We start from the raw sequence: 20875 nt of genomic DNA on the forward strand, positions 1-20875 counted from the left end.
ACAAAAGCTCCTTGCCTTTAACTCTCATGTATTTTCCAGCTTTCCCTGATGAGCTGAAGCACGGGAGGCAAGCAACGTTACACAAATGGGTATGCCCACAAGAGAAATGGCTCCCTAACCTCCAGTCATCTTTATTCGGAGAGGAAGAGATGGGACCAAAGCGTTCCCCAAGCCCCGAGATGCTCGTTGGGACTTCCCTAGCGAGGCTCTCCGGGGTGCTCACCCTATGGACCACCGCACTCCTCAGACATCACAGCTCTTCCCCCCCCTCTCCTTCACCGCTCCGCTTCTGAACAGGTTTGGTTTTGCAGACCAGCAGAAGAACGTGGCTGTCCAGTGGCAGTCCGTGGACCACGGCCGGAGGGTCGCCGGGCCAGTAACGCGCAGCTCAGCCGCGTCCCTTCAGCCGTAGACTTTCGTTTGAAGAATGGGATGGCAAAGTCCTGGTGAGCGCGCTGGACGCAACGTGGCAGGGAGAGAAACTCAGAACATTGCAAGTGACAAAGCAAAGCGGTGGCCCTGGCTGGACGACGCAGCAAAACCAATCTAGCCAGAATGGAATTATTAGGTTTTTTTTTTCTTTTTTCTTTTTTTTTTATACAGCAGATGGACCCACTTTTTTTTGGGGGTGGAAAAAAATAAAAAACTCCTTGTGTAAGAACTGTTTCCCTCCTTAACTCTGCCATTCCGCTCCTTCAAAGGGTGAAAGACTCTTCAGTGCAACCTCCAAGGGAAGGAGACGCCACAGGAAAGTAATCCTTTACTTTGAGATAAACGGAAGCGGGAAGAAGTCAAATCACACAGGCTGGCAGGATTAAAAGGGGAGAGGGGAGAGAAAGAAATAGCAGAGTTAAAGGACACCTTTGTGCTTTTTGGCGTGTTTCTCACACCCTGGCCATACTCTAAAAATGTTCCCTTCAAGTCCAAAACAAAAACAAACAAACAAAAAAAATCAAGAAGAAAGACTGCACCGAGAAGCTGGCTAGATAAAGCACAACAGTGGAAGTGACCCGCATGGGAAAACGCTACCTTACTTCTCTCACGCTCGGGCGCCTGTTCTGAGAATCATTTTCTGCTGCTGCTTCTTTGGAAAGACACAAAAAACAGAAGAAGAAAGCATCGCATCCCCCGCCCGCCCCCCCTCCTCTCTTATGGGTCAGTACAGGTAATAAAATAACTTCTCTGGGTAACTATCCGATAAGCTTTAGTAATACTGCAGTTATAAGACAGGAAAGGTTCTGAAACACTTGGCCTAAAAGGAAAAGGGAGGCACAGTTTTAGAAAAAGATGCTTTTTTTTTTTTTTTATACAAAAATAGACCATAGTCTCATTAGCAATTAATAAAATTGGCTGCCTTGGTATAAAATTATAAAAGTCAAAGACAGACAGGTCTCAATCTTCCCAGCATTGGTACGTGAAGGTTAATGCAGGCAGACTGGACTGCGCATGCTGGAGAGGCCACTGCAAAACGTTTACGCCCGCTGCTTCCAAACGCACAAGCGGATAAAAAAAATTTTTTTTTTTTTTTTTTTTTTTTACATGGAGGATCCACTTCTGCACTGCACAAGGCACTCAGTGCAGATCCCCGGGCTGATCCCCTCCTACTGACACAACCACCTCAAGAGAGCACACACCGGAGATGACAAAAGCAGGAACAAACAACGAGAGCTCTGGGTACTTTGTGTATTTAACGCGGTGCCATGTAGAGCAGACAGCTTGCATATGAACAGTCGCAGGTGCCAGAGAAGGAGGTAACCTAGCAGCATTCCAGTTCCTCACCATTCGAAGGACAATTTGTAACCCAGTGGACCTGGGCCAGGGGTAATTACACTTCATGCCAAACTTTAATCCATGAAAACTACTGATTCTTAACCTTTGGGAGCTTCGTTCACTTTAGGCAAGTTTTCCCTTAAGTGTCAAACGCTGGCTTCAAATAAGCAGATTTTTTCATTTTTTACATTCCGACATTCAGAGAGGCTAAAACTCGAGAGGACCGTGCCGGGTGCTGGGTTTGGGACCCGGTTCAGACGCAGACATGACAGATTCGGCATCGTAAGTAATCCCCAAGTTCTTCAACCATGAGGAATTAATGCTCGTCTCTGAAAGGAATCTAGTTGTATAAAAGGGAACGTAATGTCCAGATGACTTTTTTTGCCCTACCCAGTCCAGATTAGTGCCAGCTAAAACTGCTGTTGGTCATACTCTGCTATCAGTTTTTTAATATGAGCCAGTTTGTTGTGGAGGTATTCGCAGCGGTTCTTCTCTTGGCTGTAATTGGGGTTAGTCTGTAAAGAAAAATGAAAATGCAGTGATGGAAGGCAATTCTTCAGAACTCAGCAACACCTATGCTGAACCCAGACGAGGCTATCGGACCTCAGAGCATAAATATATGACCAAGGAATGAAGCTTTTCTAGCTGGAGGAGTAGATACCCATTTAAAATGGACCTGCTCTGTTCAAACAAGGCAAAGAACAAAATTCCTTTTCATCAATAGCCAGCTCCAGGAGCCTCATCACAGGGAAACAAGTGCACCTTGAGCAAGGCTCAGCCTAACTTGGAGCAGCTGGGCCACCACACATTAGCTTCCAGCAAGCATCACCTGCCCTTCGTCCCATGTTAGCACTGAACTCTGCAAGTCTGGGAGCTTTAAAACAAAGATGAACTTGCAACACACAGGGAATCTCTTCAAAAAGCTCCTAAATCCCTCGGGGACAGCAGAGCTCAGGGCCATATTTGTAGATTTAAAAAAAAAACCAAACCCCACCCCTGGTGTACGGATGCCCCCCAGCCTGCCTCAGCATTTGTACCTCATCCAGCTAAACCATAAACCCCTCCAGTCAACAAGTGTTGCTTTACATATACATACAGAGATGTAAAGTATCCTGTGTGCCCCACGCACCCAAAAGCCATGCTGAGCCCCGCAGGGGACTATGTACCCAAATGATTCATAGCAGAGACTGCGCTCAAATCGTACCCCGTACACAAGCAGACCCCAAGACCTGGAGGATCCTGTTATCACTCAGCCTGTGCATCTGAAATACAAACCCTTCCTTCACTTGACAGGATAAAGGCACTAATTTAACATGTTTCATGCTTGTGCTAGCGTGCCACTAACACAGCTGAATGCTCCCCAGGATCCAAGGAGCAGTCTCAACTCCTCACAAACCCCTTCTGATCCAGGAAGGGATCACTTTTTGAACAAGCTCAAGCTGAACAAAGATCTGCTAGAAAGCTTCAGAGATTGGGTTTTTCACTTGGCAAGTACCCATCTCTTTCAGTCACTAGGGGTACCACCCAAAAGCCTTTTTTGTGGACAGCTATTTTTACTTACCTTTTTAATTTTCCGATATTCCTGTAAAATTTGATCATGGATGGTCTAAAAAGGAAAAGATAGCTTATTATTTTCAAAAGAGCCAACAGTCCTGCAACCTACTGCAGTAGGCATTTACTGATGGCTCAATGCACACATTTCCTCCAAATACCGACTAAAATCTACTCCCTCCACAACTTCCCCCGTGAGATCTGATGGCTACAACCAGCCTCACTGACTCCATGACTATACTGGTGCTGACACCAGAAGCACTGGAAGGATCGGGCCCCATTCCCCAGCCATGAGAACTACCTGTAACAGACACTTGGGTTGGCAGGATAATTGACATTTCCTCCACAGCTCAGACTAATTTCTCTCCGAGATATAAAAATAATTCAGTGAGGAATCACTGAATTTCTCAAAGAGAGGGGAAGGATGTTTGAGGGAGGAAACAGTGCTTAGTACAATAGGTGCTCTGTAAAAATCTGTTTATTATACTCAATGAGACTTACTTTCTCAAGATAATGAATAGTTAAAGCTCTTTTAAAATCAGTCTGACAAGTCGAATAATGCTACATTATTAAGATCAAAGATTCCAGAGAAACAGATGACCCCGTACTAACTCCCCTTCCAGTCCCGATACACTACCATATGTGCGAATATGAGTTTTCTGGCTGGGATACACTAATAGCTTCCAGCAGCTTTTGGCTAAAGACGCCAATTGTCTCACTGAGGCCTTTCCTTGTCAACAAGTACCATGATGTGTGCTCCAGCTTGAAAACGAAAGAACACAGAGCTGTTTTAAGAACAGTCTACAAAGCTGTCAGCTGTGTGCACGTTCTGCATCCACCAGTTCGGGGCTCTGGGCAGTATGTTTTAGACACCAACCCATCCCAAACAGCCCTGCATACAGAGCAACTAAAATGAGCTGTAGCACTGCCACTTGCAGAAATAGCTTTTGGAAAGATGTATTTCTGTTTCTACCTTATATTCTTCAGAGCCCTGCAAAAGTTGCTTCAGCTTGGCATCTAACTGCGTAAACCGTCGAGTTATCCTCTCTATCCGAGCGTGCAAGTCTCTGTACTCGTTGTATTCTGCATTGAAGTCATTTTTGTAACTCTGACGCTGCTCCGAAGAGGAAATGGCTGCGTATTTTCTGGAGGGAGAATAATTTAGTTAATCGGTTTAGTAAGTCTTCTCTCCAGACAGCGCGAATACTGTAATGCCGAAACCAGGATGACAAGTCTACCAGGTGACTGTATCTGAAAACAAATAGAGGCTCTTATGATTTGCATTATAGTGGCACAGAGGTAACTGTCAGAATTATTGCCTTGACCTCTGCGTAAAACAAGACAGTGTTTGCTCCCAAAATTTTCTATCTATGCCAGATAGGGTGGAATATGCAGGTACAGCAAAGCCTGGGAGCAGCTGAGGGTGTAGGAGGACATTCAAATAGCACTGCTACAGCTTTTCTAACTCCTGCTGTCCCACAGAACATGCAGTTCTGCATCTGTGCCAGACCTTGGAACAGCAGGAATACGATGCTTCCAGTGTTAAGAGTCTTTAAAGGAACACAAAAAGCATTCAGCTATCGTTGCAAAATGCTCACAGTACGACTATGTGGCAAGCGCATGACAAGAAACCATGTTGAATAGACTGAGAAGATCTCCACTACCTTCTGAAGATACCCAATGGGGATTGAACACAAGGGCTAATGTTTAACAGATGCACCTTTACGGCCCTTTGAAAGTTATTCAGCTCAACAAAAAGCCATTAAACGTGATATTTTGCAGAAAGCCCAGCAGCCAGTCCTCTCTGATGGTTAAACTCATCTCTTTGTAGGTGATGACTCTCATTTGCCACCTTACTCCGTCTGCAGCAGTGCCAGCTCGGTGCATGAACATGCATAAGCTAACCTAGGTATCAAATTAAGGGAAAACTTCCACTTCGTTAACCTAAATGTGCTCTAGCCTTCAAGAACCGATTCCTTGATAAGGGTTGGTATAAACAAACATCTACACAGGATACACTACTATGAGATAAGGAAGTTGTCCTCACCGGTATGAAACATATGCCTCCATGATCAAAACAGCAGTGACAGCTCTTATAATTTAAGGAGCTGACTATCAAAACAGTCAGATCATGCCAAAAGGTGAGACAACAGACCTTACAGGAGTTCATAAACCTTACATGATTTCTTTGGAGATGGACCGAGGAGCTGTAATATCCCTCTATAGGAGGGATCAGCACATCTGTTGTAAGAAAAAAAACCCCCAGCCATCCGCATTCTTCTGAATGGTACTAGAAATGTCAACTCGAAGCAGTTTGTATAGTTCATACAGCCCCGCAAACCACAGTTTTGTAACCATACAAGAACCCTATATATCCTCTAGTCAACTCCAGTGACTGCTCCTGCGGAGCCAAGAGTGGATGCCTCCTCCTCCTCCTCCATCTCTTCCCTCGGAGTGATCACAGCACAGCACAGATCTGGTTTGATCTGATGGCATTAAAAACCCAGGCTGAGGCATGCACAGGGAATATCACCCACAGCTACACTTCTTCGCTATCAGAGCTTTGTTTATAACAGGTTTGGTTTTATGCAGATTTTTGGCTTTATGCAAGAGGATTTTTGTGCTTCCGCAGACAAGTATATTGTTTAATTAACCTCAAGGGGATCTGATTAAAAAGTCAAGAGGTGAAACAACTCGCATCCTAACCCACGGGTTATAACCTCCCCATGAAGAATATTTCACTGGTTTATGTAGATGATCTTGGCTCTCAACAGGGGAAGAATTAGCTAACCTCTCAAAATCCTTTCTTGCCTTGTCTTCCATAACATTAAAGCAGATAATTTCCTCTCAAAGTTTCCAACTGTAACATGGAGACGTTTAATCCTTTCAAACCCCTTCAAGGTATACAATGTTTCTTTAAGTATTTTAACAATCGGTTTATAGGAAGATAACCTTGAACTCCACGAGGAGGTAAAGAACTGATCTGATATCAAGTTTAGTCTCAGGAACTATCTGCAAAGTTGGATTTACTCCTTTTTTTTTTTTAAGCCCACCTTACTAAGTTCTATCAAGTAACAATAAAGTCCAACAAAAATCCCCAGTACATGGTGATTTTTAGTTTGAAACATGATCCCAAAGTGATGAAGCAACTGATAAATATACTTACAATAAATAATCTGGCATTTCTGAAGTTGATGTTGGTACACTAGAATTATTGCATGTTCCATTTAAACCTGAAAAAATAAAAGCTTGTTTATAGACATTCTTAAACTTTAAAGCTCTATGCAATTAAACTTCAAATTCATAAACTTATCTGCAATATACAGTTTATTGAATTCTGAAGGATTTCTGTTTTGCTTTGAACTAACAAAGACAGAAGATCCACGATAAGGTGGTTGAAACTTCAAGGCTTCTCCAATATTTGTCTGTCAGCAAAACACCACCAACAGTAGCCAATGCACTGAGTAGCAAAAAACCTTGATTTAATTGGTTTATAAACACTGCCTGCAGGGTGGGATAACACTGATACCACTGCTGCTAAAGTGCAAAAGAAATTTATGAGTCCAGATGAGCAGAACAGAGCGCTGAGCAAGGTGCACATTCTTTTCTCCTGATTCTACACTATATAGATTCCTACTATTAATACTCCAGGTTCAGATTTCTACTATTAATACTCCAGACTCCTATAGGGTACAACAGAAAGGTCTGTAAGGCATGCAGCTTTTTCCTCGCATAGCTCGACTGCCCTGTAGACAAATGAAAGTGCTCTGTGCTTATGAAGTTGAAGAAACATGAATCAAGCAAGGCTCAGCTAAGAATCTTTAGGAGTTTAAGTGAAGGGACCAAAGACCTCAGGAGGAATGGGATTCTGAATGTAAGCCTAAACCAGACCCCATCCTCAGTATAAACTAAACATTGTGTTATTAGTTTCGAGGAAGAAAGCAGTTGGATACAGGTTTGAAAAGGGGTATTTCTCATAAACTGTGTCTTATACTAAAAGTCCTAATCAGAAAGTCAACTGCATCCATGAGAAGGCAGCAAAATAAGAGGCAAATGGAGAAGGCTGCAAAGGAATTCACTCAATCACTTTGCAAAAGTGTATTTCTTCTTTCCTCTTCTTTCCAAGTCTGTTACTTAGAGCAAGCAGTGCCTTGATTGTGCAATTTCCCCAGATGCACAGGAAAGGTCCATGTGAGCCCCAAGCCTCACCCATCCCTACACTCACCTACATTACTTTATGGTTATTATCCCAGATAAACTGTAGGGAGCATGAAACGCTCAAGTAATAAGCACAGGCATGTCAAAGCAATAACCTAATTGTAACTTTTTAAAAATCGATTTTTCTCTGAACTTCCACGGAAAGGCTTTCCTGAGCAGAATGGAAGAATGGCAGAAAAAACAGTGTCATTAGAAACACCCCAGTCTCAAACTCCTACTGCAGACGTTTGCAAACAATTCTGCTTTCGTCCTTACCTGACCACCAGCGTGACAGATACAGAATGCAGGTAAGGAAAATAGTGGAGGAGAAAGGGAGAAAAGGTTTATTTTGCCTATGAGTGCCACCTACTGTCTGCTGAAAGGACCCCAAAGGTCCCTCCATCGCCTCTGGAACAAACCTCCCAGGAGAAACTCTGCTGCCCTGCAGCCCCCGGCCCAAGGGGAGGTTTAGGGAAGGCTGGCCGCCATTTGCTGCAGACAAAAGGAGCAGGATTAGGCCCACGCTATCCGCATGAAGTAAGGCGCAGAAGGAAAAGATCCCAATTCAGATGCAAGCTGGCTGTACGAAATCCAAGCAGCCACTGACCACATCCTGTTTATGATTACTCCCAAGTCCAGCTCGGATTCGTTACCTCGCATACATCAGCAGTGCAGCAGGAACAAAACCCGACTCCTGCTAATTAACAAAGAGCCAGTCATTAAACTGTTTTTAAAGCAGAAAAAGTAATAAAGGGTCGGCAAATTCACGAAGAAAAGAACTCAGGGTATCTTGGTATTTATAAGAAACACTGACAAAAATATACATCTAGAGAGAGAACGTGTGTATATCTATCCACTACTATTCAAGACCCAAGGTACATGGGGAAGAAAAACAACATTCACAGAAAAAACTAGGATTGACAGAAAAGTTAAGATCAAAGTAGAAGTATCTGAAGAGTGTGGTTCTGCAGTGCCACACAATGATCAGGACTACAGACTGTCATTAAAAATCACTGGCGAGCAATCACAATGCATTTTGTAGGTGCTACAAAGACTGTGGGGAAGATGAGAGCTAATATCATATTAACCCCGACGCCCTATGAAGCTCTCTTTTTTTCCCCAGGAATTCAACAAATTTCCATTTCAAGTTACTGTCCTTTTTGAGCCAAAACTGCATGATTTTCATGCACCAAGCATGAAGACGAACTCAGTGTGAGAAAGCAGTAACAGGGCAAAGGAAAACAAGATGGATGCAAAAAGAAATTTAACAACAGGTTGGGACTGCAATATTCCTAGAGGCTGCAGGGGAAGTCCCACTGCTCCGAAGAGTTGTAAGAAAGCCTAATGAAATAGCAGAAAACAGCAAAGCTGCAGGTGCTGGCAAGGGAACGGATCGGATTAGCAACATATATTCTCTGCTGTCACTTCTAAGAGTATGTAAAACTGACTTAGAAATATACTGGCTTGGTGGAAAACATTTTCATCGCATCTCCACAGGTAACAGATTCATGGTTGTGCTAGTCCCTGAAAAAATAAATTCAGAGTAATAGTGGGATACAACAGGGAAGCTCTTTCAGCCTGAAAGAGCTGGTTGTATACTGCTCTAACAACATTTATCACAAGACTTATCTGTCATATCTTTTGTATCCAATATTAAAAGCTTTTGTGACTAACTTTTCATTACCAAGTTAAAAATCAATACAACAGTCATCACAATACCAAACACAAGCAGAAGAGCGGTAAGTAATCAAGCAGCACTGCTTTTTCCAACAGATCTTGATGTCTGCCTTTCATCCCCATATATTAATATGGCTTTTAATTTAACAAGGAGAAACATGACACGGTCTGAGGCAGTTCCAAACAGCATGAAAGGTTAAACAGGAAAAACCTGATAGCCTCTTTTCAGAGGAAGCGCATTTGTTGATTTGTAGGTAGGGACAGCGATATTATTTCGTTAACCACATAGTCTCTGCAAGTGGACATGCAACCTCTTTCCTCAAATAGATTTAGAGCAGAAATCATACGCAGCCGATACCAATACTATTATCTTGGCACAAGCCGTACAGGAGGACCTCTCGGACCGTACATACCTGTGACCTGTTCCTGGGGAACACTAACTAAGTCAGCATTTTTTATTACTTCACAGTCCTGCTTCTCCTCTTTGCATTTCTCTTCATTTTTCTTCTCCTTTCTCTCCTTTTCCTTGTCTTTGTGCTTTTTGGATTTTTTCTTGGTTTTTACATACGAGCTGCAATTGTGCTTGCTCGTTTGAGGACAGTCTGTTGACAAAGGATGAGTCAGTCTGTCAGCCGTCTCCGGGTTCTCACAGTCTCTGCCGTTGTGAGTCAGGTCATTGCTGACATCTGAAAGGGGATCGTGAGGCCTCGGCAGCTCCAGCACCGGGAGGCTGGAGCTGGAGCTCACCGACTCTGGGAGAGCCGGCGGCAGGGCAGGGGCAGGGGCAGGGGCGTCCTTCCCGTTGGAGGAATTCAGTTTCCCGTTGAAAGTGGGCTGAGTTCTGTGAGCCAAATGTGAGATCCTGGGCTTTTTGTTGGCCAGGGGATCGATAAACTCCAGAGGCTGGGATCGTTTCTGGAGAGGAAAAAGGGAAAAAAAAAAAACACCAAACAAACAAAACTTGAAGTCTCGAGGTCACAATTTTGGATGCTGTTACCACTAGGTGGTGGTGCAATACCAGAGGACAAGGGAATATCCCCAGAAAAAGAGCTCTGCTATCAATGAGAGCTGCCAGCAAGTGTCCCAGCTCAGAGGCTGGTCCTGGACAAAGGCTCCAGGACCACCAGGTCCTACAGAAGCTGATCTATCCCAAGCCGCTTCCTGACAATCCCGACAGCCGCTCTGGAGCCCGTGACTCCGTGGGAGAGCTAATACAAACCCACCATATCACATCAGCAATTATTGATCTCCTGCACTATTCATGCACAGGCCATGCAAGCCAGCCTGCTCTCGTTGCATCTTATTTCAAATCTAGCCCTTCAGAAGTAAAACCCTGTCCTTCACCCTCGCCCTGGTCCCAGCCACTTAGCAGAGATCGGAAACAACCATAAAAACATCTGTCCTTCTGGTTGTGGCATGACACATTTAGAGCACCTCAAAGTCCCTGCAAAGGAAAGATGTGCTCAGACGTCTGGAGCAGGGAGGGATTCACAAGTTCTGCATTTTATTCCCAACTGATTTTGCCAATCTTGTGGTCAACAACTCTACGCTTGCAATACCACTCCTTCCTCTTCTCAAGAAAGAGGCATTTCCCGGAAGAGGTGAAAAAGTGTCAACTGTTAAGTTCTCAGAATTTAAGGCAAAAGAGGACATTTGCAGCAGTTTTAAAAGCCACGTCACACAGGCCAACATGACTTGAGCATCCCTTTTTAAAGTAAGAAGTGTAGAGAGAGAAGCGGTTCCCAACTGTCCCCATCAGCCGTACCTGGACAGTCACAGGCAGGGCTTGGAGAAGCTCTGCGTGCCCATACCTCCTAGTAAGCAGTTGCCTACAGACTGCAGGTTAGCCTGGGGAAGCTGCACCGTGGAGGAACCCATCCGTCAGTCAGCAGAAAGAAGAGCTCAATGGAGAGCCAGAACTACGGCTGCTGGGCTCAGTCCAGCCCGAACCAGCCAAAATTACCTTGGACAGCCATCAGTGCAGCGGTGTGTGCCTGCCTGGCAGCACAGGGCTGCAGAAACTCTGAGGAAAGATTATTTAGTGCCCAGAGGAAAACAAGCGATAGTTCTGGTTATTTCTTTTGGATATTTTATTGTTTTCTTTATGTCTCAGACAGGACTGCGATGTGTTTGCAAATGGAAATCTGCAAACACAGAAGTGCAGCGGGATGCACGGCTGCTTTGTCAGGGAGCCACCAATTTGCTCCTTTTCCCCCCAGTTACTATTTCCGTTTGCTGACTCCAGGGGTCTCAAGGACACTGCTCAGTGGCAGGAATCCTACTTTCCACCTGTCAAGGTAATTACGAAGAGGAGCTGCTCCTACTGCCACAGAGCTCAAGGGGCAAGGACAGCACGTTGAACCGGCTTTGCAACATCACTGACTGCCTTCCCAGCAGAACACAAGCAGCACCCATCTCCCAAAAGGAGGGGCCATTCACTGTCTATAGGTCTCAGGCGACAGATCTAAGAACTGCCGTCTTTTACTCACCTTTCTCTAAAGTCAACAAGTACCAGCTTCACCAACTTTACCTCTTTGGTTATGAGGTATATGCATGCGATACCTGCTCTGCTATGCTTCCTTAGAATTACCAGACCAACCTTCTTCTTTGCCCTCATTCCACAACTGAACTTCCCCAAAATATTTTGCACTCGAGACTACCGAATCCCAGTCCTCTGCTTGGGACTGCAACCATTAGCGGGCATCCCTTCTCTAAATAGAAACTACAGCTATAGAATATTTAAAAAAAAAAAAAAGGTGGCTTACAATAAAAAGCTGTCTGTGGTTTGCTGTCTGACACAAGCCACGTTAGAAGCACTGCCACAAGCCATGTTAGAAGCACTGCTGGAAACATTTATATTCCATGTTTGGTTGCCGCCGTTTCACTAGTCTTTTCTAGATCCAAACCAATCAGCTACCCAAAGTTTTGACTGGGTCATCTCAAGAGATCAGAAACCTCCCCTACAGACCTCTGCGTCTTTCAAAATATGTACAACCAGAAGCGAGATGATTTTTCAACCTACATTTTTTCAGAATCAGGTTAAGAAAAACACGAGACCAGCTTCTTAACAGTATTGTGTCTTTCCAAGCTAACTCGAACGAAGGGGATCATTCTTTATTCACCAGGAACATGCCCACAGCAGAGCAGGAGAGGATTTGGAATTAGCTACCTGGCAAACAAGTTGCACAGTTCTTGTTCTCAATAGAGAATTGCCTCCCTCTCACTGCCAGAAAGCACATAATTTCTTTACCTGCTAATATTCTTTGCCACTAATCCTCAGTGTGTCTGTCCAGACAAGTAGGCATTACACATTCCATTGGCAGGAGGAGAATAAATACTCAACTTGTCTGGGCTGACCCACAGCAGAGAAAGGAAGCCGGCATTTCACAATGCTAGCAAGAAAGGCCTGTGCTAAGAGATACTAAGAGGAGTGGGGATAGATTCTGCTTAACACACAAGCAAACGCAGCTCCTTCGCAGTTTATTATCATGGAAAAACAGCTAAAACGTGCTTTTCACAGCTCCATGCACTGGCATCTCACCAAATCAAAGAGCAGACCAACCTGCCTCTGATCTGTCATGGCAATTAGGTTGCAAAAGGTCAAGGTTTTTAATAACTCAACCGTGTTTGGGAGCTACTTATTACTGCTTCGTTCCAGTCAATTATTAGTAATGAGTAAAACACAAGCTCGTTCTCCCAGGAACTCCAAGAGGGATGCAGGCACTGTGAAAAAACCTTAGCCCTTAAAACTAAACTTAAGACATGCTGTCAGAGATCCTCCCCATAGGCCATCACTGAACCACATCCAGAGGAGAAACAAATGCTGAGGAAACCCAGAATTAGACTCGAACTTAATAAAATAGAGAAAAAACCCAACAACCTATTGACCTAGCAGCCTCCAGCAGCAGGTGATTACAGTGTGCAGACAGGCTGAACAGCTCAGCCTGGACCTATGTCCAGGAACCGACGCCATCAGGAGCAGATGGAGCCAATTGCTGGCTCTGCGCTAACCACCAGACCCATCACCCTTGGAGAGGGATCACCTACCTGAGGAGGAGAGCTGGAGTTCACATTGTCTTTTGGTGGACTCAGGGAAGGCGCTTCTCCTTGAAGACCGCTACTGTTCTGTGGCTGACAGAGTTTCCTGAAAAACAGAATTTAGGGCTGTTCAAATCCCATGCTTGACAAGCCAACAGATGGTATTTCAAATCTTCCTGCAGAGCAAAGAGCCTTTTTGCGGGCTCAGATTCTGACTGCTTGAAGACGCCATGAAAGTAGCTCGTTCGGGCACTTACAGTTGCAATCTCGAACAAAATCTAGGTAGAAGAAACTACTAAATATCAATATCAATAGCGCACCAGCTTTGCCCTACTCTTCTGACACCAGCCAGATTGCCCGTGTATTAATCACCCAGGAAAAACTACTGTTGCATCAAGTTGCAGCTGTCAAGCTGAAAAAAAAATTCAAGGTTAAAGGTTTTAATAAACTAGCTCTGCAGTCATTTTGTCACCAGCTGTACAGCCTAAATAAGCAACGTCTAAATTCTTCCACAAGAGGCTATAATCAGCTTTAAAGCACACACGTATTTTTCAAACATTGGGAAGATTATTTCAGAGATAGAGCCCACGACTCGACAAGATTTTCTTTTAACCTGAGCTTGAACCTTCAGCCATACTGCAGCAACATTTAGATGCCTGCAGTTTCACTGCCGTTCTGGCTTCAGTTGCTGCTTTGTTTAATTTTTATTTAGAACAATCTCAACAGCCACGGATCAACTCAAGAAAAGTACTCAAGAGACTGTGAAAACAGGAAGGGGAACAGTGATATTCCATAAACACCACAGTGAAAGTGGCTTTTTGGATGCCATTTGACTAGACTGAGCAACCTTGCCACATCTCCTAACATGTTAATTATGGATTTAAAAAAAAAGTGAATGAAAGATGATGACTTTCATTGCAGCGGCTCTCGTAACAGCGGAAAAACATTTCACTACAATGGTGAAAGAAGGATGGAAAACACAAACAACGTGAGGAAAAATGAGTTAGACTAACATAAGCACTGTTAGATATAGTTTTAATATTTGCAGATGTGCTAATTATTGCAGCCAATGAACCATCAAGTGGCAACTGGACCTGAAAACCAAGAGGACATTTAACAATTGGCTGGATCTAGGCAACCACGCAGACTACCACAGCCAGCTACGTAAAGTCCTACGTCTGGTGCCTGTGCCCTTTTTGTGAATGTTTTTCTACTGTCTTCAACCCTACATGTTTTTTCCATTTTGTAGCCTCATTACCTGCATTGGCTGAGCGGGTCTTTGTTTGTACAGTTGAATACATCCTTTCCAAGGTCTATTTTTAGACTTGTGCATAACTGAATGCCACAATTCTAGAAAAAGCAGTAAACATTGCTTTCTACAGGGAGAAATTAACTTTTCTGAAAGCCATAAAGATTGCATGGCAGTTGTATTTTTCCATTTAATTATAATTCAACATCAAGGCCATTTAAATGAGTTTGATTTTTCTTTAGCACGCCAAAGCACTTTAAGTGCTAGTTTCTGTTGGTTTAACAAAGTCTCACCTCCAAGCCAATTGTGCTTTCAAATCATGGAAACTGTTCAAACAGAGCATGCTCTACTTAATCCTAACCAAAAGTGCAATAAAGTAAGTCTCAAAAACAAGTCAAGTAAAATCTCTAGCTGCATTACAAAAATCTGTACCAAGTCAGTACAAACACACCGAAAACCCAGAGAGGGAAATATAAACACTCAGAGCAGAATTCTCCTTTAGAAACCTGGGAGATACATTCTCTTTCCCTGCTGCCTGCCAGCCAAGAGCTTCCGAGCTTGGAGGCTTCACCCAAGGAAAAATATCTGTAGAGGGGGGGAAAAAAAAAAAATCTTTTGCAGTGAGACAAAGCTATCATCTCAATTAACTCTCTTAAGGGCTATTTTCAGGAAGGAACATGAGAACAGGTATCCCTTGGACAGTGGGGATTACACTGTATGGGCAGCAGGACAACCAGCACGTGTTTTAGGGGACTTATCTCTACAGATCTGCCTCGTGCTTTTTCATGCATCCCTTACTTCAATCAAATCTTAATCTTGCAGGGCAACTGTGATGCTAACAGAATTTGCAACACAAGAAAAAGAAACACACCCAAGTAAACAATCATCCAAATAACGCTACAGAAATTAAGCAGCAAAGTCTCCAAAGCAAACAGCTCAAGAGGAATAGGGACATCCATGGGAACAGAACACAGAAGCGGCTGAGCAAGACAGCTAGGGGACATGGCTGCATGGTAACGTCTCTCTCCTTGCCTCGAACAAACACGGCAGTCTGCACAGGAAGCCACGTACAAGAAGATATGGAAAAAGGAAAGGAGAGTTTCAATGGAATTGAGCTGGACACATTTGCCTTAATCCATTAATCTCCCAGGATTTTAAACCACCATTAACTTTTAACTGGAACTGCTTTTGCTCCCCATCCAGGTTTTTCCCGTAGCTTTTAGTATAATGATTTAATGGCAACCTAGGATGATCTGAAGAGTGCTTCCACTTTGATATTCAAGTTTAGTCAACTTCTACAGCTGCCTGGATGATAAACAGATTTACTTTACATTAAAATAAGCCAAACACTCAACTTACCATCATTCTACTGACTTCAGTTACCCTGAGTTATAGCAACTGACCTGGCCCAGTATTTTCAAGCTCCAGATGATATTACAGAGAAGATGGAATAATTACCGAACGAGTATCCTCTTCAGCAACTGCTGATCTCCTTCAGAGTAGCCAGGCCAGTCCTTCTGCACTTCTTTGTATACACAATCTTTCAGTGTGAAAGTGCTGTCCTTGGCACTCAAATTTGCCACCTGAAACAAAAGTAATTTGCAAAAAACTGTTAGGGTTTACTTTTCTCACTTGTTCTAACAAGAGATCTAAGATGTAGGCAAAATCTCAGCAGCCTTAGCAGCAGTTAGTAGTGTCAGAGAACAAGTAGAGACTTTATACTTCATTTCCTAATTACTTAGATTATTTAATCAAACAGTGCCTTGCCACTTTTGCCTTGTCACTGCAATAGTTTATGATGAGTTTCCAAGGCATATCCCATTTACTGGGAAACAAGTGATATCTCAACAGATTATTCAGCTTGGATAGTCTGGAACGGTACAACATCAGTTTATGGAAATACCTGGAAATAAACCCTAGTGGGAACTGGCAGTTCACTTATCACACCTGTCCAATAGCCAAAACGGTGCAGTTTATTAGGTGCTAGAGGAACTCTTGCGGCGATAGCTTAGTTAACAATTGCCAGAAGATAATTTCTCACTAACAAGCCAGTAGAACAGGCGACAGAAAGCTACTTTCTCAAGGATCAGTGAAGAGAATGCCTTGCAGATATAATGCATTAGGGAGCTTGCAGACTACACTGTGCAGTTCAGTGCATTAGGATCATCTGCTGGATTTCACGGAGGAGAACTTTTCCGAGGACTACTTCAGGGCACAAACAAAACCTGCGATTACCAGCTATAACCCAGGGTGTCACAATAAAGCATTGCTCCTAAATCATGTGCTGCAGTTAGCTCAGTACATTTGCATGAGAAGCTTTGTGACATTTTATCCAATTCTATCCTGTGTAGTTCCCCACAAAACTCTGCGTGGTGCCTACACGGATAGGAAACACTGCTGGAACCGGCAGAATGGTATTAGAATGGAAACAACTTGTTAAGAGTTTTCCTACTTTAATCAGTCTTTCCACAGCTTGACTGAAAATTTAACTTCTTGCTGCTCATTACACATCTGAAAAATACAATGTTAGCACAAACCAAAAAGCCCCAATTAAGTTTTCACAGATACTGTGCTGTCTTAGTGAACCCTTCTTAGCTGACTGTAGAGCACTGCAAGTTTAGAAAAAAACCCCAAAGCCTTAAATTTGTTTTTATAAAAGGGATACAGAGGCAGAGGTGCCAAATGCTATGCCCACAGCCAGGCTGACCAAGTGGCAAAGCCAGCAACCGCGTCCCAAATTCACTGCTTTAGCCGCTCAGTTTGACGACTATTACTCTCGAAACTGGAAGATGCTTTTAGTCAGTCAGTGGAGATACTGTGCATCTGTTTAAGGATTAGCGTTCTCCATTGCTCACTCCATTCATGAGACAGTTGTGCTTATGAATCTCTATTATCCACGCAGCAGTAAGATAGCCTCATAAAAACATGTGAAGGAGTGGAAAGTCTTGAATTAACTGAAGATGCTGTTAATTCCTTTGCTTTAGGGAGACTATGACCTAATATTAAAAATCTATGAATTTAAAGGCAAAAAGCTGCAGAACTAATACAGCAAAGCTCTCCTGATAAGAAAACATAAAAAGCACAGTTATCAGTTTACATGATGAACACTTTGTTTTTCCTTTCAGTTCTGTCAGCTTTCCAAAATCCTGAGCCAAAATACAAGAAGAATTTGAGCTGTGTTTTACATTTAGATATCCCAGTAAACGTGCCCAAGAGACAAAAGCAAAGCCAGGTTCTTTTTCAAAAATCTCTCCGGTTACTGCCTCTTCCTACAGCGGGAGACACGCTGCTCGGCAAGGCTTGTAGCCCAGGCAGAAGAACAACTCAGATTTTCTCTGCGCAGAGGCTGAGAGCTGCTACCTCCTTGTTTTGCTGGTGTTGGACTCTGCAAGCTCCACCCCAGGCCTCCCTAAAATAGAAACCTTGCAAAATGAGGCAAAAAGGCCAGCAGGAACACAGAGTCCTATGAGAGATGCAAGAGTACAATGAAACCCACACCTAGACATATTTAGACATGCAGCTTTAATGCAGCCTGTAATTTTTAGCTTATCTGTGTCTGCTTGCAGATGGGAGCCCTGGTAGCACTGAAAGGAGATTAAGTTTACGAGCAATGCATTTACAGCCAAATCAGCATTTAGCCCAATCAGGCTGACACTGTGGACACTGCCAAACACACTACTTGCCTGCTAGGGGTCTGTGAGAGCGTCAATAAAAGGTAATTATCAGAAATGGTATTTCTAGTATTAAACATATTAATAGCATTCAAAAGGGTGCTCAAAAGAATTCTAGCACTGCTGAAAATTAAGGGCTACAGGATTAAAATCTAGGCAAAGAGCAAGTTGTGCCAACAATTACTCCATTTTCAACATGACCTGCCCTGTGCCCTTGGGCAAACTCACTCCTCACTGTCTCATTCTTTTCAGCTATGGAAAGGAGTAAAAAAATATAAAAAAATCCAATACAGAAGAGGGTAGCTGCAGCATTTAAATATCCATGATGTGTTTTGCACTGAGAGCGCAATAAAGGTATTTACTGCCATTCCTAAAATGGCACCTTCGACATGACTCAAAGTGTTAAGAACTGATTCAGCTTGAAGACAGCTTTCACACTTGACATACAAACAATATGCTTTGCAAGAAGCTGCATGATCTTCACACCTAACCAGCTGCACTTCTAAGCAGGAAAGGCATGGGTCTGAACAATACGAAGAAGATGTAAAGCTTAGTGGAGAGGGACATATTTTTTCCTTCACATAGGAAACATTACATGTATCAATAGAGAACGTGTTCCTTTATGTCCACGTTAATAAAAATATATAGAATAGATTTACAGGTTATAACAAATCAAACGGCTCATAGATCCTCTGTTAGATAACTCTCCCCATGACCAACCAAAAGTGTTCCTCTTAAGCGACTGATCTGGTGAACCGAAATCATACAGCTTAGTTGCACACACCTAAACCGAGGCGTATACACGAGAGGCTTCTGCTATCTCTAGCAAAACAGTAACATGAATTGCAAACTTCCATCAGAGACGGCCTTTAGAGAAACATTCAGCTGCAGCTTTGAGATACAGAGGTTACGTTCAGACTAATACAGAAGGTACTACCGTTCTGAGAAGACATTTCCCTTTACCTAAATTGTTGCCTTCATCAGAGTACAAACCTGTTGCAGAAGGTTGTCCAGCAAATCCTTGTCCTGCTGAGAAAGTCCATCCTTCTGCAATCTGAGAATAAGTTCAGGTTTCTTATAAGGCTTTAGTGCCAGTAAGTGCACAACCCTATCTTTGAAGGGTCTCTGAGAAATCGCACTATTGCCTCTCTTTATTGCACTGGCAAGGTTGACTGGCGTTGGGCGCTTCCTGGAGGGAACAGCATCGGAAGCTCCTGGTGCAGGTTTACGCACCTGAACCTTTTTGCCTAAAATGAGATGAGAATAGTGAACTGCAGCAGTCACCTTGCAAAGGCCAGTGGTCTGTCAACATGTATATGGAGTTCATTACACCATCTGAAGTGCCAGAAGATGACAATGAAGGACAAACACAACCAGCACACCCCATCCGTTCCGATACGCCACCGGAACGAGTATCCCATGAGTTTTATGATTCATGACAAGCTTGTAACAAGTAAACAGCAACACCAAGCTCTGGAAACCTGAGTATTATTGGCCACAAGCTTACATAAAGCTCTCTTTGTTTGCCAGCTTTTCATTTATCCCAAGTGCACGTATCCCCATGGTTAATCTAACCATTTTTTCCCCTCCCTGAGAAGAAAATTCTGCATTATTATGTAGAAGAGTCAAAATATGGAGTGGAAAGACCAGAACTGGTCAACGAGCGGCTCCCTGCTGCTGATCTCAGCAAAAATGCTCCTCCAGCAGATGTTTCTGCTTTTAGAACAATAGGAACTTTATGAGGCTGGGTCCACCTCCCTTCCCCCCGCCAAACACAGCCACATGAATGGGGTCTAACACCGATACATTAGCCTATTCATTAGTGTGCTGTCTATTCTAAGAGAATAACCCCTTCAACACTGTAGTAATAACTGCTTCACCCTCCAATTACATTTATGTATACGTGAGAACATAAAGCTGTCTCAAAAGTTCATCTCCAGCCCTCAGAGGCAGCTTCCTCAACTCTGCCCCAAATGTGGTTCTTGGTTTCTGACAGCATTCTACAAGAATTCATTTTCCCATTCCTATTGAAAAACAGCTTTAACTAGAACCCTCACACAAGTCCCGCATCACTTACTAAAGCGCAAATCAAAGAATTTTACTATTTTGAATACAGAAACAGGTAACAAAGCCAGGTTCCTGCTACCAAAGGCGAAACCAGCAAATCGAAAAAGAAAATTTGTAGGTTCCAAGGTCTAAAACATGGAGATGCAATCAATAATCACTTTGGTTCAAGAAAGCAACCTTCACTAGGACAAACAACATCCAGCATTTACTGCAAGAATTTTGGAGGTTTATTTCAGCACAGCAGTTCTCCACTGCTAGGAAGCTATGTTTTCAACTGAGTCATCTGAAGATACTGTTGATTGTCTGCAGTGTTTATTTTACTGAAATGTAGATTGCATAACTGAGTCCCCATTTCCTGGCTTTTTATTACACACCACGCTGATGCAAGCAAGTACAACCCATCGTCGGCAGGGCCGAGATAAGACGAGAGAGCGAAAAACAACAATTCACACGTTAAACATCCCAAAATTCAGGGTCAACGGGACTTCATTTCCAGAAACAGCACAAGAGAAGATTCACCAGCTTTCTAGAACTCCCTTAATTCTTGCCAGGTCATGAACAGCAAAAACATATTGGGACATTTCCACTTAAGGCTGGAGCCAGAACACACAATGATAGGAAAAAAAAAAAATTAAGTTAAGCCAGAATATGAAGT

At 43.3% G+C, this 20875-nt stretch overlaps 1 protein-coding gene across 1 annotated transcript in view; it reads right to left on the reverse strand.

Annotated features, from left to right (window-relative positions):
• Nucleotides 1–1669: 1669 nt before the first annotated feature.
• The window catches only part of ELL (elongation factor for RNA polymerase II), a 53246-nt gene continuing 34040 nt past the window's right edge, over nt 1670–20875 (reverse strand). Inside the window, exons 5-12 of the mRNA XM_075523858.1 lie at nt 19147–19400; nt 15941–16065; nt 13243–13339; nt 9609–10110; nt 6488–6554; nt 4295–4466; nt 3332–3376; nt 1670–2285 (exon numbers count right to left, since the gene is read on the reverse strand). Coding sequence (XP_075379973.1) covers nt 2181–2285; nt 3332–3376; nt 4295–4466; nt 6488–6554; nt 9609–10110; nt 13243–13339; nt 15941–16065; nt 19147–19400 — 1367 coding nt within the window. The 3' untranslated portion in view covers nt 1670–2180. The remainder of the gene's footprint in view (nt 2286–3331; nt 3377–4294; nt 4467–6487; nt 6555–9608; nt 10111–13242; nt 13340–15940; nt 16066–19146; nt 19401–20875) is intronic.

Source organism: Mycteria americana, chromosome 24, assembly GCF_035582795.1.
Source record: "Mycteria americana isolate JAX WOST 10 ecotype Jacksonville Zoo and Gardens chromosome 24, USCA_MyAme_1.0, whole genome shotgun sequence".
Lineage (NCBI taxonomy): Eukaryota > Metazoa > Chordata > Aves > Ciconiiformes > Ciconiidae > Mycteria > Mycteria americana.